Below are 22,889 nucleotides of genomic sequence, written 5' to 3'. Positions count from 1 at the left end.
TGTAACTAATTCTTTATGCCAGCGGGCACACTGTCACAATAAGAAAAAATGGCTGCGGTTTAGCTCTGGTTAAACCTGGAGTGACGCGATAGCTACATCTGGCCGAGTGCAACTAGCTCAGTCGAATTGCAAAGTCAGTCTTTTCGCCGCTCCGTTTCGCTGGGCGTTCCTTCATCTTCGTCCCTGGACGTGGATTCACTCTCTCCCCCCTCTCCCCATCTCTACTGCCCATCCCCCTCGGTTTCGCCGGTTCGCCGCCCGCAGCTGCTCCGCACCACGCGACCAACCACGTGACCAGCCACGGCGCCGCCACGGGCCACGGGGTGGCCACGCTAAAGGCTCGAAATGCTAGCGTAACGTAGCTATCGCTACAAACAAATTGACGCCTGCATCTGTAACCTGTGCATGCGAACTAGGTTCTAAACACTTTTGACGCATGTCTAAGAATAGAAACTTGAAAATTTCAATTTTCAAAGAATCCCATAATTATTATTTCAGCACCGTTTAAGCTTAAAGAAATGGGCGCAGGATGAGTGTGCACGATAGTCAGGACGCATGCAGAGGGGTGCCATTTGGAAGGGATTGCTTTGCAGGGCAACACTATCGATCTATTGTGAATGAAGCTGTGTGAAAGTCACTAAGGGTAGACACTAAGGGTGGTACCACGTTCCATAACTCTGTGAAAGAGGAAGAAAAGGGAAAGCCCGTGGCGTTTTGCGCGCGGCCACCTCGCGAAATTTACAGTGCCAGCGTCGCAACATTTCTTGAGCGGTTGAAAGTCCGAGATACGCTTCCAGCCCAAAATCAACCTTCGCTGTGGCCTGCCACGTATTTTGGTACGTTCACATTTTACTTCGGTGTTTGATGACATACCGCTTGTGAATGATTGACAGTGAAAACGTCGGTATCCTTTCATAAGGGAGTAATTACTCATTGGCATCCACCCAGTGCTAGCCATCCCGGTTAGCTCAGTTGGTAGAGCGACTGCTGCGACGAAGCGATGGTCCCGGGTTCGAACCCCGGACCAGGACGAATTTTTCTTTAACTACAAAGCTTCTGTGGAACCTTTGTATTTTTCCTTTGTAGCCGTATGGCTGCCGTCACGAGGATGCCAATGAGTAATGACTTCTTTGCTACAAATCTACTCCACCTTGGGGGATTCCCGTAAAAAATTGACCAGCACTATCCTTTCATGTTGTTTCTTCAGTGAAGTGAAATGATTGTTGTCGTCGTATGAAGTTTAACGCCCCGGAGCCGCGGCTCAGCAATACGGCGCGCTGAAGTTCTGGGCTACGAATTTTAACTACCTAGGTTTGTTTAACGTGCGCTAACAGCGCACAACACATGGGCATGTTTGCATTTCTCCTGCATTAAGCTGCGTTCTACTTGGCTGGGATTCAGTCTCGTGAATCCGCGCTCAGCAGTTGAGCTCCGTAGCCATCGAGTCACCGCGGAAGGCGTTTAAAGGACACCCAGTAATGCGTGCTGAAAGGCGCTTATAAAGGAACTGCTGAGAGTTCTGCACAGATGTGCTTCTGTCCTCTGAATGGAGAAGACGTACTTCTAGGTGGGCATCCAAAGAATGCAAAACATGGGGCTAAAGGACCTAATCATTGTTACCCAAGGATACACCGCTAAGTATATTATATCACCTTTCGTAGCAACTATAGAATGACGATCCATAGCGCAAAAAATTCAAGGGACACAACACGAGCGCTAAGCTTCCGCTAAACAGAAGCCGCCTAGTTATGGTATGAGCTTGTGCATGTCTCCAATTTCTCACCGTTTATACTCCGTTCGATGCGCCTTTTGCCCTGCCTCTTGTTCCAGTTCGCTTTCATTTTTTGTGTGATCACGCACTCACTTCCAGTCAACAATTCAGAATTTTATCGCGATCACAACAGCGGGTTTTTCCACCCTTTTGTCTCCTTGCGGGACCTACCTTACGGATTCGTAATTAAACGCAACGTTTGCTTTTTTCCTTGCGTATAACTTGTACGTATGCGCTATTCGCTTCGTACCAAGTAATTTCCTCTTTACTCTCTGGACATTTCCAGCACTCCCTGTGTAAAGTCTCTACTACAGCTCAAGAAAAGCTGGTAAGATGACCACCGACGAAGGAAGCATCTTGGCCAAAACTGTGGCACCGGCCCCGAACGGAAGCGCAATCCTGGCCAACCACCAGCCCGATCCGGTGAAGGCCGCAGAGTCGTCAACCCCCAAACTCGTAGACAGCGCTACTAGTCTCGAGCTAGCCTCGAACAAAGAGCCAGCAGCCGAAAGTTCTCTCCCGGTCGAACCAGCCCTGGAAGCCGCACTGCCGGCGCTTCCAACCGTGCACCCTACGACCGCAGCCTTGGTCAGCGGGTGCAAGCAGGAGGCGGATGCCGAGGTCAAGTTGAACGCTCAGTGTGAGTACCATTAAAACCGCCTCCATTCCGCTCTCCTTCGGATCCCACCTTCGTTTAATTCATCAATTGATTTATGCTGCTATATGCTGCTGCATTTTCACTTTCCCGTTTCCGATCTCCTTTTATCCGCTCTCATCTTCTGCACTCATTTTTTCCTTCCCTTCAGCATTCCACAGAGAGACCTCGGTAACAATAGACTGCACTGACGTCTTTATAAGTTTACATTGCATACACAAAGCAGGAGGGTATGTTACTCGTATTATCAAGCTGACCTTGGGAAAAGGATATGAACAACTAGTATAGAGATAGCCTCAGTAGAGTACACAAGGTCTGGGGGAGCCCACTTTATCTTAATGCCAGTACAGGTTCAAGCTGGCGTGCATAAGCTACGGGGGCCACTTAAGCAAATCTTAAGTATTAGAGCGTCGTATTCGATTTGGCTCCTTCCACGACAGCGTGCTTCATGCGCCACCTTTGATATTTGGGTGGCCTCGCCATAGCTCAGGTAGACGGTCCTGGAGTGTCCGCAGCTACACCCGCAGTCGCGGTCCGGCTGGCTGATGACTCAGGCGCTATTATTGTACCTGCGAGCCGCCGCGGTGGCTGAGTGGTTATGGCGCTCGGCGGCTGGCCGGAAAGACTCGGGTTCGATTCCGGCCGCGGCGGTCGAATTTCAATGGAGGCGAAATTCTAGAGGCCTGTGTACTGTGCGATGTCAGTGCACGTTAAAGAACCCCAGGTGGTTGAAACTCCCGGAGCCCTTCACTACGGCGTCTCTCATAGCCTGAGTCGCTTTGGGACGTTAAACCACCATAAACGTTAAAGTACCCGCTTCGTTTGGCGGTTATTCCCCGACACGCTGTGACATGTCCTGTCTCGACCGTGGCCGAAATTTCCTGAGCATTTCGCCACGGCGTCCCAAATAGCCTGAGTCGCTGTGGGCCGTTAAACCCTCATAAACCAAACCAAACCGAGAGCAGCTTATGACTGCCGCTCGCGCCACTGCGCAACCAATTTGTACGATTTCGTCAGCCAAAAACGCCATCTTAAATTTTGGGTCCTAAATTTTGGATGTGAGTGAGCTTGGGTCCGATTTCGGAATCAGGTAATTACCTGACATCTGGCGGGTTTTGGTGGGACGGCCGCTCCAATGCTATCACAATAAAAGAGGAGCGCACATGTATTTCCAGTGTTCACTGTGAAGACAGCTACGCATAGTGTACACTGCATGAATGGATGGGAAGATTGGAGGCTAGGCTGTCCAAATTATGCAGATGAGCTTCGAAGAAGAGGAACAATTAGAAGTAGGAATGATAGTTGAGAACGTTTTAGGCGCCTACGGGTGCTCCCGCGTGGGAAGCGCTACGAAAAGGTACGCTAATGCATAGGTAAATGCCCTGCTGTATTTCACGCACTAGGCTAGGCGTTGCACCAGTTAATGTGAAAACATTTATTAAAGCGATAGTGTTAATGATTCCGTTTAGTGGAGAACCTGTCGCAGTTGGCGTCGTCCCCGGTGTCCGGAAAAGCCAGATTAAGCCAGACGGTTGTGACGTCACACGTGGAGCTGCGGAATGAAAAGTGATTAAACCATTAGAAAACTGGTAACTATAGAAGGTTTCAACATGACACAAACGCCATTATGACAGGTAAGTATATAGAGTAAATGAACTTCGCCGAGAAGAACAGTCGGGTAATAAGTCCAGTATCGAGTACCTGACCCTTGGGTAGCAGTCAGACACACTACCCCTATGACACGCAGGCGCGTTCGTATGACTCGGTTAATGCATTCCTTGTGGTCTTTCACATACTATGGAAACAGTGTCCGTATCTTGTGGGCAAGAGGAGCTGCTGACGGAACCCATTAACGCTGCCACTTCACACCCTTAATGGCGGAGGTTAAGTGTCCATCCGCACTTTCCCTCTGCACTGGTCGTAATGGAACACGCCTCGTGCAGTGGAGGAAAGTCTCAATCCACGAGGTGTGTTCTACAGCGATGAGTGTAAAAGGAAAGTTCTGATCTTGCTTGTCTGACAGTGTCATGCTCAGTGCTACATACGGCCTCATTTATTTATCATGCACTGTTGATGGGGAGGATGTAATTTTTTCCAGGCGATGTAATGCAGTAGAGCTACGTGTCGCTGCATCAAAAGATTATGCTATTTCGGGGCAAACGAACGACTCAGACACACGCAACAATTCTTGAAAAAAAAGCATTTTTAAACGGGAAAGATTTTATGAATGCAATTTGTTCATATATCGTAAGGTTTTATTGTAACAATTAATATATATTCGCAGATCTCGAGAGGCTCGCTTTTTTTTGCTATTAACGTGTTTGATACCGTCAAAAGCGTTCCTCGTTGGTTTTCTGTGGCAGTCTTAACTGCTTGATGCATGCGGTGGAAAAAAAAATGAACGCAACGATTTTGCTACATATCCGAGGAATGGATCATTACTTTCAATGTTGCCATAACAGCACCTTACAGTTTTCCAATATTCAAAATTTTTGGCCAAGAATGTAATACATTATATCTGATGTCTTGATTCATCAGTCGATGTATATTTTGTTATATTGATAAAAAGGATTATCTTACTTCGATAAAACGAGGCATGAAATACATGGTCCTCATTAAAACTTTCATGAGAAGTTACACCTTTGACAAAGACTAAGCATATTTTCGCTTTTTTTTTCACGCCTACCCCGTGTCCGTGCAGTGGGCGAAGAAAACATCTGCGAGTACGACAAGGTGCCCGCTCCTCAAAGCGCTCTGATCGGCGTGCTGTTGGGCCTGGCTTGCTCCTTGGTCGGATTCGCCATGCTTGCCTTCGCCCTGGTGATCACACGGCAGCCGGAAGAAGTCGTCGACGCGTCCTCGCCCTGCGAATCTGACATGTGTCAAGAGGTATACACGACTGAGAAGTTTTACACTCATTGCATTGCAGCGGAATGCTCTTAATGACTTCGCTGCACATGTCGCATCGTTTTGCTCTAAGGCTTAGGAAGTAAGAATGCATCTGAGTGGTTATGGCGCTCGGCTGCTGACCCGAAAAACGCGCTTTCGATCCCGGCCACGGCGGTCGAATTGCGATGGAGGCGAAATTCTAGAGGCCCGTGTCCCTCATAGCCTGAATAGCTTTGGGACGATAAACCCCCATAAACCATAAACCATAAACCGCACCTGAGGCCGTATCCGGTGAAAAAAAACTGCATAACAATATAAAAATACGACAAACTGTTTAACATCATTAATCTGCCACTCATGACAACGAACAACACCGGTCGCAAAAACCACATACACAGACAGGGTTTTTGCGTCCACTGTTGTTCATTCCCATGAAGAGCGCACTAATGAAGTTGAATATGAGCCATATAGGCGCATTTGCAGCTTCACTGACGACAAAATGTTCTGTCGTACTGTCGTAACGAAAGATTTTTCTGTTGTTCTGTAGTATTCTTCTGTAGTACTGTAGTGTTTTCTGTAGATTGTACTTCTCAACTAACTACACAAAATTATGATGTTACTACAAAAATTTCTGTTGTTACTACAAGTTCATGGGCAAAAGCCATACAGAAAATCTCTTGTGGCAACAGAAAATTTTTTGTTGTGTCTTTCGTCCGGGTAGGCAGAAAGAGCGGCGACCATTATCCTCCCACCAACTCCAAATATCCTTTCAGTTTTCTTGTCACACTGCACCCTCGATGACCACCGAACCATGCCGGAATTGATGACCCGAGCTTTAGTTTTAGCCTTCGTAAGACTGTTGTAAGGGCGGTTTTCTTTGCTGATCCCTGCTTTTTTCATGTCGCTTTTCAGCATACGCTTCATGCACATTGGGCTGACAACTCTCCATATACTTCCCTGCAATATTACTGCATAACTTTTGGTTGATTCAGGGGCAACATCCATTTATTATAAGACTCAACCGGAACCGAAAAGTTTGCTGTTGTCGTCATCGCTGCCTGAAAATTTGTTATGAACCATGCCCAGCAATTCTGGACAAAATCATTGTTGAGCGGGAAATCATTTATGAACGCAGTTTTTTTTTTGCAAATAATGTAAGATTTCACTACAACAATCAATATATCCGCAGATCACATCAAGGCAGTCTTGTATATGTCCTTCTATTAACCTTTCTGCTGTCGTCCAGCGCGTTCGCCATTGGTTTTAACATCTAACCACTTTGGTTTTAACACCTAACCACTGGCGTCCGCCAGGGGTCAGGTTAAGACCTAACAGTCTTAACTGTTAGGTGCCATCAATGGAAACACTTTAAAAGAAATATTTGCTACATATCAGAAGAATGGACCGTTGCCATGAATATTTTCATAACAGTGGCTTCCAATTTTTCAGTTTTCAAAATTTTTGCCCGAGAATGCTGAACATGAAAGCAAAAGTGCAGTAACAGTGTCACTCTTGGTGGCCTCCTCAACTGCGCCTTCAGTGGAAGACATTAAGGAACAGAAATAAAGGCGCTGGTAGTGGAGCGATCTGTATTAATTCCGACAAAACGGGGATCTTCAGCTTGGATTAACATCGCTGAGTACACAGGCACTTTTCGGTTTCGCCCCTATTGAAACGTGGTCGCCGTGGCCCGGATATGCACCTGAAGTGGTTGCGATTATCTTAGGACATGCGAGATGAGGTTACAGAGACAGGAAAGGTGCCCTACTGCTCGTGCACACGAGCTTGGTCGCTGTTAGTGATCCGAGGATGAGGAGGTTATGAGAAAAGGGAAAGCGTATGCTTTTACGCAGAATCCGCCGGAGTGGCTGAGTGGTTATGGGGCTCGACTGCTGGCCTGGAAGACGCGGGTTCGAACCCGGCCGCGGCAGTCGAATTTCGGTGGAGGCGAAATTCTAGAGGCCCGTGTACTGTGCGTTGTCAGTGCACGTTAAAGAACCCCAGGTGGTCGAAATTTCCGGAGCCCTCCACTACGGCGTCTCTCATAGCCTTAGTCGCTTTGGGACGTTAAACCCCCATAACCCAAACCAAACCAAGCTTTTATGCAGTAGTCTCGTCCAGCAGCGAGCAGTATGGTCGTGACTGACTGAATCCCTTTATTTGATTCAGGTTGACTTGGTGATTTACTTATTGAGAGGACGAGTAGGACAGGAGAGGTCATATGCGGTGGCCACACATGATAAGGTCACACAATCAACTCATTTTGATAAATGCGACGTCAGAACACATTAGTTCCTGGGGCCGTTAGTTCATTCATTTAGAAAATTTTGTGTTAATTTGGTTACTGTACTTCTTATCTGAGGGTAGTGCTTCGTTTAATTGCATCAAGGTGGATGGTTAATGCAAGTTACCTTCTGCTTTTTTTACATGTCACTTATAGCTCTTCATTTCTCTCTCTTCATGAGCACAAGGTAAAGGCTTCGCATTAAGGTATTGCAAGTAGTTTTTGGCAGCAATTACCATACCTCGATAATTACGAAAATCTGACTTGAAAATGCGCTGTTAGGGTCAGAAATGCAGTCAAACATCGCTGGAACCCGACGCACGCTTCAGTAAGCATCTCAAGTTAAAGCCACCATTCTGGGACTTAAGCAGCACGCCAGCGACCACAGCGATATTGTCGGAAAATCGCATTTCAACCCGGTTCAAAGCAACCATTGAATCAATGGCCCGCTTGACGAGGTGGAGCACCACCAGTGATACGCGAATAATTTGCAGGCGCTCCACTTTCTCACCGTGTCGGGAGACATGACGGTGAATCCGTGCCACGACTTCTACCGTTACGTGTGCCACCGGTGGACGGACAACGGCAGCTTCATTGGTGACGTCATGGCAGACTTCTACGCCCTTCTGGACGGCATCCTCACGCCGGGCTACCTCCCCTACCCGGACGTCTATGGCTCTCACGTCTTCTTCCACACCTACAGGTAAAGGAAGGATGAATAGCTGGGATGGAAGATAGAGGCGTCCCCTTTAAAACGGGGCCGTGACAACTGTTATCACGATCGGCTTTTTCAAATATTTTAGCAGTGTTGAAGATGTGTATGAAACAGCCTGTTAATTCGCCACTTTCTTTTGTATAAAATTTTTAATCCCGCATTTCTAACATTACGTCACCTCTGATCTTTTGAGCCAGCAATCTTCCAATCGATTTTTGCTAACTTCTACCGCAAATCCATTCACATGACCATTCCTATCTCTAAACCCTTGGGCCTCAGGCTGAGAGACTGCGCTTGCATCCAAATGCGAATGTATACCGCCAGATTCTATTACGAGATGTTCAAATGTTTCTACAGATCTACCGCACACTGCACATGTGTCATCATCTTGGGCAAATTTCTTTATGTAGCTTCGAGTTCTGAAACACCCTCATCTAGCTTCAAAAGTAGGGTACTGACTGTTGAGTTATCAGTGAACGATTCCTTCCAAATATGCCTTTCCCAGCTTCTACATGGTTCTACAGTCTGCTTCTTTTGTATTGAATTAACCCAGTTTTTGCCTTCTGCTGTTTTTTACATGTCGCTTCATTTCTCCGTCCTTGTTTCCTGAATACCTACTGGTCAGTTTCCTAGTCCTTTTCCGCCATTGCGAGTCGACGGTTTTTCTGTATAAGTATTTATGTACCTTAGCTTCCTCCCTGTTATCCTCCAATTTCCTCAGATGTTCTTCATACGACATTTGACTCTTAGCTTCCCGTGCTTCGAACCGTGCCCGTATCCGCGTGTAATGCCTAGTTTGTAGTTTTCCCGTGGGCACCTTGTGTTACTCTTCCAACAGATCTTTGATTTATTTCTAGTCTCGACTGAACTTCTGAGATTGGCCGCAAAATGCATTCCCGGAAGTAAAACCTGGCACCATTATTCCTTTCCAAATACCTCTCAGTAGTTTGCACTTGAGGTACCCCCATAATGCCCTTCGTTTCATTATCACGGCATCTCTTCGCCATTTCACCTTAACAGTCTGTTCGTGCTTTTCCACGTACATCTCTTTTTCGTTTACTCATGTCCAGAAATATTTGTATTCTGCCAGTCTGCGTACTTCATGGCCTTGTAAGCACATGATCAGTGGAATCATTGAAAATCATCGGATCTGGCTTAATAAACCTAATGCGTCTGCTTCGTCTCAAGAATTAACCATAGTCTGCAAATCTTCCTGGCTATCTGCGAACAGTAAAATATCGTCCGCATGTATTAAACCGGAGAGTCACTGCTCTAGGACCTTTCGGCTTAATCTGTACGACAGATAAGCCATATTACTTTTTATAGCACCTTTTCCAAATTTATCATATAAAGTATAACCAGCAGAGATGATAGAGGTCAACCCTGCCTTAATCCTTTGCGTACATTGACAGTTGTCATATGTCTTATCCCTTCAAATGTTAGTTTAACTTTATTTCCTAAGTATATTTCCTGTAGGACATCAATTATCTCATGACCGGTACCTTCATCTTCAGTATATTCCGGAGGAGTTCCTTCTTCACTATGTCGTGTGCACCGTTTATGTCCAAAGAGGCTAAATACAGAGGTGTGTTTTCCACTCTAGCTATTTCTATGCATTGGGTAAGCACGAATAGGCTGTCATGTAAGCGCCTACCACTTATGAACCCGTCCTGATGTTCTCCCAGGAACTTCTTACTTTCTATCCATGGCTGTATTCTTAATTTCACCAGCTGCATTTGCCAGCTTGTATATTATAAATGCTGCCCTAATTGGTCCGAAGGGTATTATTATCAAGTTATCTTCTTTCCCTTTATAAATCAAATCGATTTTACTCCGTCACCAGCTGTCTGAAATTTCCTTGTTTGTGATGACTGTTTCCAATACCTTTAAGAACATTCTTTTGCGTTTGGATAAAGTTCATAAATCAGCTTGATTGGAATTTCATATATCCGTGCGGATGTGCATTTATGAATATCTGCTTCCCAAGCTCCTTTCTATTATTTCATCCTGTGTTCCTCCTTCATTCGGGAGATTACCCTATAGTCTTTCATAAAAGACTCCGCTATAACTGATATAATGTGTTTCACAGCATCGTATCTCTTCAAACACTGTCCATCGGCATCTTGAGTCCGTTCCTGCTTTTTTTTTATTTTCACCCAGACTGCTTATATGGTTCCACAATTTTATTGGCCCACCTTTAGTTGCATCGCGAACTGCAGCGATCCAGTGGTCATGGACGCTTCTTTATTGCATCTCAACGCCTGCTGCGATCAGCGCTATTTGTTCGTCGTTTAATTTTGTATTCTCTTTTTGTGTTTTCTTCATTTTTCTTTTGATCATGGCTCCCATCTACCGACTAATAAGTTTATGATCACTTCCCAGACTGCACTTCCCCTCCTCGTCTGTTCCCCTTTTTGCGAGCTTGCTATAAATTCCCTTCGACATTAGGGAGTAGTGAATGGTCGTCTGCTTGTTCCGGTATTCCCATGTGATTTGTCCATAACATTTGTTTTTTTTTGTTTACAATAACTCGGCTATGCTGCTCACAGATGTCTGGCATTAACTTCCCTTTACAATCTGTGTAGCCATCCAGGTCCTCGATGTGGCCATTCATGCCAGCAATAAGAATTATCACAGCACCGTCTCCAAAGTGTTTGAAGTAGTCATTGAGACACTTAACTAGATCCTTGTTTTCTTGCCTGCATTTACCCCCTGTCCATAAATAAACTACCCCTAGTCCTGTCCTTTTACCGGCTATTGTTCCTGACACCAGACGTGTTCTTTGAGTGTTGATTTTATTCTTTGACAGTTTGTTCCTTGATGTTTCGTAGCACGTTTCTCAGACATAGCCATCCATAAAGAGTGGATCATCTAGACCACTGAGACGACTCTCTCACAGAGCGTACATACGTAGCCTCTCCGTTCCTGGTCTGGTGAAGACAATGCGCACCCTTGCGGCAGGCATGAAGCATATACCACGTGCCTCATCAAAGAAATCATAGTTTCTGGAGCATGCAAGAAGGAACGGGGCAAAAGTGCATTTCACAAAACTGGAATTTCTTCGTCTAATTGAGAGGCTCCGTTTAGGGGAGCAAAGATGACGGCCTAATCGGAGTATGCTACGCTTTTAGCTCCTGTTACTGCCGTACCAGCTATCTTTTATCCACATATTCGGACAGAATCGCCTAAAATACAGTTAGTGAGCAATAATCTTCACATACAATTGAAGGGGTCAGCCTTGATATGCAACTGCTCCTGCGCTTCACCTGACGTTTTGTAGTATATGGGAAGATGTTTGTGACACTGAAATGCGGCTGCCCTGCCAGCCATTATATCCGTCAACCCGTGTTCTGCGTCAAAATGGGCATGCAGATGCACATATAACCTCACCTACTTTTCACTATATTACAGGGCTTGCTTGGGTTTCATGAACACCAGCGAAGAAAATGCCAGTCCAGTTCTGCCACGCCTGCAAAAGTACGCCGCAAGCCTGCAGCACCTGCCTCCGAGCAAGCTGGTCACGGCTATAGCGGCACTCTCAGGTACGGCAGGCATCGACGTCCTCTTCGGTGTCGGGCTGCAGTTCTATGGGAACAGAACATACCCTGCCCTTACAAGCGGACGTTCACTAAGGAAGAAATTTGAAGGACTTCCTAATTTCACTTCATATCTAGAGGCAGCTGTCGCACTGATGACTACAGAAACTCCAGCGAAAAGCCTGGTTGCCGACCTCCTCGAGCTCGACGATGCCGTGGACGCTGCCTTCCGAAATGACACAGACACGAGGCTTTTGAACATAAGCAGCATTCCCGAGCTCATACAGGACACGGGGGCCTCTACATGGTCTTCTTTGTTTCAGCAGTATGCCGGCGCGCTGGACACGGAGGAGTTCCTCTGGACAGGGCCCACCCAGATGAAAAGAATCATGGAGATGATTGGAAAGGAAACAACAAGCTCGACTGTGCAAGTTTACTTGGCATTACAGGTTGCTGCGGACGTGCTCTCTCTGTACTTCAAGAGCCGCTCGAGCGCGGGGAGCACGCAACTGGAAACGCGCAAAACCTGCCTGGTGGCGGCGTGTCGAGTTTCCAGCCACGCCTGTTCGTACCAAATCAGCCGCTTCCTGGGCCTGCCTCCCATCGCCGAGGGAGACGCGCAGGCTCTGTACGATGCCGTGATCAATGCCTTTTCGAAAAACCGAGGCCTCGTCTCGTGGATCGACAACCCACGCTGGGCGGCTGTGGTCGACATATTCAGGAACACCACCGTGACGCTCGTGCACCGGCTCGTGAGACAGCTGAATAATCGAAGCACCAAGGTCTATCCGAACAGGATCCAGTCATCCGATGACTTCCTGGACGAGTACCTGACTCTGATCGAGGCTCACAAGGCGGCGTCGATGGCATACCCATTGCCCGTGGACTTGGCCGCGCTCGCCGAGCGACAGATGGAAGGGGTGTTGGTCTTAAACGAGCCGTTGAAGAGTGTTGTGGTGTCTGGGGCCCTTTTGAGTGCCCCGGTGCTCTACTCCGCCACGATGCCCAGGTGAGTTTGCAGTGTGGTGGACTAAGTAAACCACTTCGTTAATTATCGCCGATTAATAAATGTCTGCTGTTTACCATTGGGGCGTAGGATAACTGACTAGTTTCAAACTAAGGATCCTCGCAAAAAGTAAAGATTGGTCAAATGTTTAGGGGAATCCGCCAAGGTGGAATAGACTCACTGGCGCAGTCTCGGTTAGCTCAGTTCGTAGAGCGACTGCTCCGGTGAAGTGGTGGTTCCGGTTTCGAACCCCGGACCAGGACCAGGACGATGACAATGCAAAACAAGAGAAACTAGGCTTAGGTAGCTAACGCTGTAAAACGACGTTCTGCTCTTGAACTCGTCTCTCTATTCATTTGTTTCTTTTGCCAGAGAATTCAACTTTGGAACAATGGGCGCCATGCTAGCTCGGGAGCTGGCGCACGTCATTACACCCGCCAGCAGCAAAGACTGGTGGGACAGGCGTTCGCAGGAAGCCTTCGCGGAAAGCACGAAATGTCTGCACGGGCTTCACAGGTGAGCCCGGTGACCTTTATTCACTCAGCAAATGAAGCCGATACTTGACACAAATTTTTCTGTTTCGCTCAAGCTACGCTTAATTTTCCCGAAATTAAATTTCCAGTCTTATCTACTTCTCAGTAAAGGGAAATTCATGAGCGCAGGACGGCCGCGGTGGCTCAGTGGTTAGGGCGCTCGGCTACTGATCCGGAGTTCCCGGGTTCGAACCCGACCGCGGCGGCTGCGTTTCTATGGAGGCAAAACGTTAAGGCGCCCGTGTGCTGTGCGATGTCAGTGCACGTTAAAGATCCCCAGGGGGCCGAAATTATTCCGGAGCCCTCCACTATGGCACCTCTTTCTTCCTTTCTTCTTTCACTCCCTCCTTTATCCCTTCCCTTACGGCGCGGTTCAGGTGTACAACGATATATGAGACAGATACTGCGCCATTTCCTTCCCCCTTCAAAAAAACAGTTATTATTATGAGCGCAAGACGGCCTCACTAATTATGAGCTTGCATGCAGAAATGCTCAGTTCATGGCCCGTGCGTTCGATTTGAGTAAAAAGGACGACAACCATTTAGGTATTGGTTCCACTTCTAGGGGGACATCACCGGTGGCCTTGACTACTTACTCAAAACACGCTCTTGTGCTGTCGGTGTAAGAGCAGAAGCAGCTGTAAATCTGTGTGCTTGCGATCAGCTCCATAACAAAAAAAAGGTTCATCTCCCCTTACAATTAACCATAGAAGAGTAACGGGAATGGGAACTGCGGATTCGATGAATCTACTAATTTGTTTTCTGTCAGCCTATGGAGTCTTCCGGTTGGTTGCCATTGAGATCGACTCACAAGGCATAAATGATCACCTGGAAAGAGTGGCTAGAAAAGACACCCGTGGCACCTGAGAGATTTTTATTCTTAGTGGTATCAGTAGACGGACAGGGACTCATTATACATCCCGCGCTAGCCATTGGATACCAGATTCATATAGGTTGATTAATAGACCACCGAAAATGAAGGAAGCATGGTTCCTGCAAGAAAGTATGGTGCGCAGTTGCAGCTAGTTTATTTAGAGAAACGTGATTCAGTTGTTCCCCTCATCTTAAAGCGTTTCTATATCTCTGTTTCAAGGCTTACTCCAAGTTACGGATCTGCGCTGCAATGACCCACGTGCCAATTTAGAGGGCAATAGACGTCCTGGTTTTGAATGAGTACCGGGTATAGCAAGTTGTGAACATTGCATTAGAACACTTCGCTTCTTTCAATTTCGATTGATTTACCAGCAGAGGGCCAACCTGGAGTCTAGCAGCCACTGAAGAACTTTAGGTACTTTTATGCGCCCAATGTAAGAATTTGTGCAAGATAAGAAGGAAAAAATTCCGCGCTTCACGAGGATAAGGAAGCCCTGGAAATCGAAGCAACTTTCGAAGGAGCCGATGAACAGTTAACAAGTTACGTTGCTTGAGATGGAGATGTCATGCAATGACAGCAGACGTCCGAACGCAGTGATCCCATTTTTTGAAACTATTAGAATTTACTTCAGCATGGACGAGATCTTTCACGGTCGTAGGAGGATGTGCGTGAGGCTTCGGTTCGGAAGCAGGTCTAGGCTGTGCTGCCAGTAACCATACAAGCAATCAACGCGTTCTGCTCGATCTAACAAGCGACCAGTTTTAATGCAATAGCATTGGATACCCCATGACATCAAAGTGCGTCGTCGAACATAAAATTCGCCCTTTGGCTGGAGAGAACTGACGTCACTAAACCTTAAATGACGTCACTTCCAGTAAAGGAATCAACGACTGCAAATGCTGTCGCATTGTCAAGGCATTATAGAGTTAGGTGTCTCTTTGAATTATTTCGTTTATTTTCATTTCTGAACAAAGGAACACACGATCTAGTCGGTGGCAATATATGATGGGTTTCTGCGGCGCAACGAGCAATGAAGGACGAAAAAGAAATAAAAGACGAATACGAGGGCTGAAACTTAAAGGCTAACTGAAAAATTGAAAGCTATTCGAAATACGGAAGCAAGAAAAGTTTTCCAACAGTAATAACCCAAATAAAACATACTGATGTAAAGAATCTATGAAAGGACACTGAGGAGAAATTGAAATTTTTATAAATAGAGCGATTACCGCGTTCTCTGACAGAACATACTTTCAACGAAAACTTAGCTTAAGAGTGCTCGAATATGGAGAATTTTCGTATGACGAATCGAATTTTTCCCCTATTCGATTCACCGCATAAATAGAAAAGGGGACTATAGGAATAGTGCAACGGCAGACCGTGGCCTCGCATTTGAGCGCCCGCCTCGGGTTCAGGAGGTCGGGGGTTCTATTCCCTCGGCAGCCGGTCTACCCAGGCGGTCATTCCAATGGGAACAGATGGTACCCCGGCCCAGCGCTCGGCTCTCCAGGGGTGCACCACGTGGGAAGGCAGCCTGAGCCTCAAAATTCCGATTGATCCTATTCGAACAGAGGAAATATTTGCAGCTTATCGACAACGAAGAAAACGAGGACAATAAAGAGACAGAGCACACAGCGATAGCCCGCAACTGAATTTTACTGACGGCACGGAAGCATATATATACTGAAGCGAGTGCAAGACAAGGAGAGGAAGAAATCCTGCGTCTCTTTCATGTCCCCGTCTTCTTGTGCGCTTATTTTTTCGTCATGAGCAACCAACAAACCCACGAAACAGCCTTATATGGAACATTTTCTCAAGTTTTAAAATATTTCTCCAAAAATTGGCACTAAATTCGAATAAGGCCATCCGTAGTTTTCTTCGACGATTTGTTCGACGCTATACAGCATGTTGCCGCAATTTCTCTTCGCGGGATGGAGAGTTAAGCGCCGCGACGCGGTCCATTCGTGTTGCAGCCTTCACAACACTCATACATGCCTGCAAGACTGCATGACACGGCAGTGTTCGGAAAGGTTCAGAACCTTACCTTGATGCTCAATCTTGGATGTCACTGCTCACACACAGCTCGCTCCCGTCTCATCTACTAAGATGTGGTGATGGTTTATTCGCTGCATAATTCGTTAGCACAAGATAAATGAACCATAAGTGTAAAGTGACAGTCATACAAGTTATATACTCATTTCATGTTTCGTCCTCCTAGTGGATATCGGTATTCTGTCTTTAGACAACTATGGCTATAAATCCATCAAGTTCTAGCGCCGTATCACAACGCCGCAGCTAGTGCTTCGCCATATCGCACGACTATTTCTTTTCTGCGATTATTTGCAGAAATTACCATCCAACTCATATCCAAATTCAGTCCTATCACTATTTGGTTCGTATTAGATTCGGTATTTAGCTATATTATTGGTATTAGAATCGGTAGAAAAGCTGCCCTATTGGTATTTGATTCGGTTTCGAAAAAAGTGCTATTCGCACGCCCCTACTGAGTTTATATAAGCTATCGATCAAAAACATAAATACAGGTGTCGCCATCACACGCGTTTTCTGTGAAATAATTGCGCTGCCATCACGTGCATTTTCCCTGTGTGTAGATGTCTCGTAAAATGTTAGGAAAAATAGTGAAATGCTCGATTAAACGGATCTCGAGGAAAAGGACCCATTCTAGGAATAGCACTTTTTGGCCACGCCGCTCTTGCGCCATTCAGATCGACTCATAATCATTTCGTCGTCCTCCTTCGGTTGTTGTGCAGTTAAATCCCATCATTTTTTTTTTCGTTAATTCATTCACTCCCAACACCCACTGGCCCCAGCACCCTGGAAGGCAGCGCTTCAGGCTGGGACGTCGCCACCGCGTCCAACCTGTTCGCGTGGACAATGGCCGCGAGGACGGCGATGGACGCCCTGCTGAGTGGCGAGGGTTCCCTGGGCAGCCAAATCGAGGGGGAGCCCAGCAACAGCAAGTGGCCCGAGACCAGCAGGGAAGAGACGAGGGACGCCATGAGGACGTTCTTCAGGCGCTTCTGCCTGCTCTCGTGTGGCCGCGACGAGCCGCGGCTATCGGCGCGCAGCCGCTGCGTGATCCCCCTGGTGGGCATGGCCGAGTTCTCGGAAGCCTTCGACTGCCCGCTGGGCTCGACCATGAACCCCAACGCCAGCTGCGCACTCAGGTTCCGCGATTCTTGAGGCAGCCCGCAGTGCGCAACGTTACTGCGCGCTCACCAAAGCCCTTCTCTGCGAATATCAGCAATAATTGAGGATATATGTGGCTCTGTGTGTATAATCACTGGACGATTTGCGAACTTTTATAGACTTTTAAAAGTATCTCAATAGCAAGCTTGATGCAAAGGTATTATTTGTACAAGCGTTTTTCAAGTACATACATTTTTTTTTGTTCTTACCCACTCTTGTGCACTACATTTTTCATGATCCGTACACCTCAAGTTTCTGTTTGCCTTTCGTTATCTGCATTTTTCGTTTTTTTATTTTGTACGCCTTTCTGCCTTGTGGGCAGCTGCGTTTTCTGCGTTTTCTCCGTTTTCTGCTGATTTTACTGCCTGTATTTTAAACATTCCGCGTATTCCACTGTATGCCTTGTAAGGGGCACGGACCTCGTCAAGCCACCTTTGGCTTTTTGTCCGTGCCCCTAACCATCCCAGGATGTTTGAATAAATTGATTTGATTTGATTTGATATTTCGCGCGAAAAGGTTGCTTCCAGTTCACGGAAAGTTTGTTCGTGCTGTTGCCAAGTTTTTTCGTATATAGTCCGCGTTTCTCACGCGCCTGCCGTAGCTGGAGCTCTTGTTTGGCCACGGAATACAGCGATTACTGTTTGTGGTTCACTCAACGAATTCCGTAGCGTCCACTGTCAGGCTTTTCGCCTCCGCATAAAATGTTTTTTTTTTTATGGCGGCTGGTTAATCGATGAGGGTTTATAACGCCCTGAAGGCCCACACGGGCTATCGAGGAGGCCACTCGGGAGGGCTCCGAATTAGTTCCTTGGGGTTCTTAACGTGCTCTGGCATAGCAGAAAGCATGGGCGTTTTTCGTCATTTCGCCTTTATCGTTATGCGTTTATTGGACAGTAAAACGTGAGCTCAGAAGTTCATCGCCATAGCCACTAAACCACAGCGTACAGTTGCCGGCGGCTTTCGATATGCCCTCGTATATTCTCGGTCGTAAAGCTTAAACTGTAGTGGTCTCAACATTCAACCTCACGCTGGCATAACTTCTGACGTATTGGCACCTTACCTCTTCTCAATATATTCCGTCATCTTAGTTGTAATACAACTGCCTTCGTCAGAACTCTGTTCTTCGCTCGATGCTCATAATAAAGTTTGCCTGCATTGTAGTGTTGAGAGCCCCGGGTTTTGCGCAGTCAGCGTCTTTTTCGGCCTCTTCACGGTTACTTGTACTCTTTAAATCTATATTCAGAACGTTAGCATGTTGACTACTAGCGCATCGATGAAGGTTCGGTAAATTCTTTACTAGCCGCAGAACGCGCCTCCGACAGTCTTGTTCTAGTTGGACGTTTCGCATATGAAGTTGTTTAAATTAACCACAATTTTCGCCGATTCCACTGCAGGCTTCTTAAATGGGACCTGAGGTCAAGTTCAGTTTATAATTATAATCACCAATAAATAAGTATGCAAAGAATGCATAAGAGGATCACAGATTCAAAGCCTGTAGCGGGTCCCTTATTCAGAGATTGGATTTCCACCGTGTAAGCGACTACGAGTTATCGAGGTATCACTGCACTGTCATCTCCTAATATACGAGAGCAAAACCCTGTTCTTGTTATCTGACTTGAAACAAAAGCACCGCAAAATTTCTTTTGTCTCAGATCACACGTGTTGTGATCACAAGTGGGCATTTGACCTCCAAAATCTGGACCTCACCTAAACCTCAAAGTATTTGCCGACCTCACTCAACCTCAACCTCATCATTTGAGGTTTAGGTCTCCTTAGACGCCCTCACCTCACTTTTCCTGAGGCCACTGCTGACCTCACTCAGCATCACCTCAACCTCACATTGTGAGGTTGAGGTCGGCTGCTCGACCTCAGAAAACAAACGAAAAAAAAAACAAAGCGAATAAGAAGTTTTTCAGTTAAAAATTCTGAGAATCATGTGAGATAGGAAAGCCAAAATGATAATGGTATTTAATAAGGTTTGTACAGGCACTATTGATGTGCACGTAATTGGAGAAGCTTATAATCTCGAAGAGTTTATGGAGAGTTTATGGCCTGCGGAATTTAGGGGTGTCCCATACGTGGTTACCATCAGTACGTCGGAGAGTACATGTGTCAATATTCGGCAGCCTGCTTCGTGTATACATGTTCGTATTCCAAGCCTCTCGCTCATTCACGCACGAACCAGCAATTGTCAAACACAGACCTTTTACACCATCTACCAGAAATTGGGATGGGGGGGGGGGGGGGGGGGGTATTCACGATACTGTTTTCCGGCTTAAAAATAGTTACCGAGTATACAGAAACTGGTCTTTGATGTACTTTCCAATGCGATGGTTATGCAGACGGATATCAGTATATTTCAATTTTTTAGCTCTATCCGGCATAGCGAGGGGACTCAGCGTAGATGAAAATTGTGTCACCCAGCAAACGCTCTTTTTAGTCCTCTGTATGCTGCCTTCGAAAACACTTAACAAGCTGCGACTGTAGTACATCAACAGAGAGGAGGGGACCGCCTAAATACTCATACGCCGAACAGAATTCTGGGTACCATTTCGACAACCAGTCTGAGACAAGTTGCGTTAAGTCAATCACTTGTTTTCCTTCAAAAGTGAACAAATAAATGGTACGCCGGCATCCTCGACTTTTTTTACCCGCGAGCACCGCGCAAGCATTCCGCGAAGCCGTTTAAGGTGAACGATGGGTATCTGCAAAATATTTAAAGGAAAGATAACGGGTAGTGCCTCGTCTGCAAGGCAGGCCGCCAACTTAACTGATCCCATACGAGTAAAGAAAAAAAACAATGATTATAGAAACATTCAAACAAAAATCGCACACTAAAATAGAAGCGAACAACACTGTGCCCCCTTAAATATATTAGAAAGTTTGAAACTGCGACTCAGCAGCACAGTGCCAGCATGTAATCAATTCTAATCACACATCTTCATTTTTTAAAAAAAAAGGAAAAGGAATCGGCTACCACATCACCATATATTCATTATAGTTTGCATATTTTACCGCCGTAACAGCGCTATGCTGGTACGTTCGCCTCATGTTGCGGTGTTTCGGCATAATAAGCGAATTTCCGAGAAGGAACAAAGAACCGGAGTCTAAAATAGAGGCTAATCAGAAGGATATAAAACTTAAATTCAATTTGCATAAGTAGAACGTGTTGTCGGGCTAGATGATTCAATACCTCAGACATGGTAGTTGCGCGAAACATACACACACAAGACAGGGTACGGGACGAGAGCAAACTTGAAACTGATTTTATTCAACGGACGCAGCATATATTTGAAGGAAAAAGAATGCACTTTGAGCATGCGCAGCGAAAGGGTACATCATGTGACTATCAGTAGCACACCAAGGCAAGAACTCACTATTGAACAGTACAACCGAAGAATCATTGATACATGCATCCCCTCTTTTCTTTATGAAATACGCTTCCATAACTTCATGTGCGATTGAATCTTGACTCTTCCCAGCACTATAATCTCATTCAGCCGTGGCCGACAGTCACTGCAGGACAGGCAATGCTTAGCCAAATTAGATCTCTTCCCCGTTGTTAGCGATACGCCATGCGCTCGTCCTGTACCCTTTTTTTTGTGTGTGTGTGTGTTTGTATTTCGCGCAACTACCATGTCTGAAATATATTTGCATCTTTTTGCATTACGGAACGGGAATAAAAAGAAGTTGTGCGAGATTCGAAAGGGGAAGTCAGCGATCAAATGCTTCGGCACGGAGTTTCTCCAACACGGATTATCTCTAACACCGACTTTCCCCAACACAGAGTTTCTCCAACAAGGAGTTTCTCCAACACGGAGTTGCTCCAACACGGAGTTTCTACAACACGGAATTTCTCCAACACGGAGTTTCCCCAACACAGAGTTTCTCCAACAGGGAGTTTCTCCAACACGAAGTTTCTCCAACGCGGAGTTTCTCCAACACAGAATTTCGTGTTTTTTTTAGTCAAATCAGCAGGTGTCCTTGTTAGGAACCGCCTGAATCACATTGTCTCGCCTGTGCCGGCAGCTCCAGTTTCTGTTAAGTCAGCTTGTAATGTACAGCAGGATCCCCTTTACTCGACTGCAAGGCAAGAGCCGTGACGTCAGCGCCGGCAACGAGCATGAACACGAAGCAGTCTTGCTTGGGGCCATCCGCGCTGCGACGAATTTATTGCGTGCTTGTTGGACTGAACTTATTTGTTTGCGGCATTAAACAAAGCTACCGCTAGTCAACGTGTGTTACGTGCTTTGCGCCCTCTCTGGAGTTTGAGCAGACCGTAGGCAGCTACGGGTGCTACGCCAGCGGGGCAAGGGGGAGGGAGGGTGGCGTGCCGTGACAGCAGCACTCCTTCCAGGAAGACCAGAAGGGTGCGTCCTCCAGTAGTCTCGGGCTAAACGGACATTACGGCGCAGCACCAAAAGATAAGAGCGGACTGCGGCGTCCGGTTGTCTAGACAGGCGAAACCGAACACCAAGCGTCATTGCGTGAACACTGCGGTGATGCTCTGCAACTCCGCTTCGGAAGCGGCACTCGTCGGAGTAAGACGTGACAACTGCAGAAAGTCTCAACCTCAAAATTTCGACCTCACTGAACGACGACCTCACTCAACCTCAAACTCACGCGTGAGGTCTGATTTGCTGGCTTCACTCCCACAATTTCAAGCCGTCGCCGACCACACCTTAACATCACCTCACGACATGAGCTTGAGGTTGTGGTGAGGACCTGAACCTCACCTCAACCTCGACCTCACCGCTATGACACAGGATGTGTGAGGTGAGGACCTCATGATGTCGAAACCTTGATAAAATTTCTGAAAAATATCACAGAATAGCTACACTCTGGAAACTACGGTAGCTTCAGTAAGTTATGCGCCTTTCATGTCCTGGAAACCCGATTGGATTTTAAAAATTGCGTGTCTTTCAGGCAATGAGTCCTTTCTTTAAGCCATTCGACCACTTCCTTACTTAGTAAAGAACGTCGGCCCATCACCGATTTCAAAATGAAATTGTCAGCGCCGATTGCAGTGTACCTAGAAAGAAATAGTTTCCTTGTGCCCTTTACCTTCTTCTAGCAAGGCCGGGCTCATGACAACGTCCCAAAGATTCGTTCCGTTTGCACTCCGGCCCTGAGTGACAGGCTTTCTGAGAAAACATCATAGCTGCGTTGTTTAAAAATGTACTGCTTCATGTATGCAGCATTGGGAAAGTATCGACATTCTTGTGGAGTCTTTCAACTGCACTAAATAAAGAGGGAACAAGTCTATGTATATATCTCTGATCATACCAGTGATCTCTTTTATTCATAATCGTACTACAAACTCTTTGTATGCAAAAAGAAATCAAGGAGCCTAATATTGATTAATTTTACGGTATGTCAGGCCGGATTGGCCTTGTGAAGGAGGAGACTTAGCAGATGGC

General features: G+C 46.4%; 1 protein-coding gene across 1 annotated transcript; it reads left to right on the top strand.

Annotated features, from left to right (window-relative positions):
* The first annotated feature begins 758 nt into the window (after positions 1–758).
* On the top strand, positions 759–18,062 carry LOC144123343 (membrane metallo-endopeptidase-like 1). The gene is made up of 7 exons (XM_077656196.1): positions 759–836; positions 2,058–2,411; positions 5,128–5,315; positions 8,094–8,302; positions 11,726–12,859; positions 13,229–13,372; positions 17,091–18,062. The coding sequence occupies exons 2-7, from the start codon at positions 2,105–2,107 to the stop codon at positions 17,461–17,463; spliced, it is 2,355 nt and encodes a 784-aa protein (XP_077512322.1). The 5' UTR covers positions 759–836; positions 2,058–2,104; the 3' UTR covers positions 17,464–18,062.
* Positions 18,063–22,889: the final 4,827 nt, after the last annotated feature.

This window comes from Amblyomma americanum, chromosome 3 (assembly GCF_052857255.1).
Source record: "Amblyomma americanum isolate KBUSLIRL-KWMA chromosome 3, ASM5285725v1, whole genome shotgun sequence".
Taxonomy (NCBI): Eukaryota; Metazoa; Arthropoda; class Arachnida; order Ixodida; family Ixodidae; genus Amblyomma; species Amblyomma americanum.
The sequence above is the reverse complement of the archived record's forward strand: the minus strand, read 5'-3'. Positions and strand labels throughout refer to the sequence as shown.

Bases quoted from the DNA above. Each gene is read 5' to 3' on its own strand.
- LOC144123343 (XM_077656196.1), top strand. From the start codon at position 2,105: ATGACCACCGACGAAGGAAGCATCTTGGCCAAAACTGTGGCACCGGCC. The intron at 8,303-11,725 runs GTAAAGGAAGGA...ACTATATTACAG, and splicing joins GTCTTCTTCCACACCTACAG to GGCTTGCTTGGGTTTCATGA. The intron at 13,373-17,090 runs GTGAGCCCGGTG...CACTGGCCCCAG, and splicing joins TGTCTGCACGGGCTTCACAG to CACCCTGGAAGGCAGCGCTT.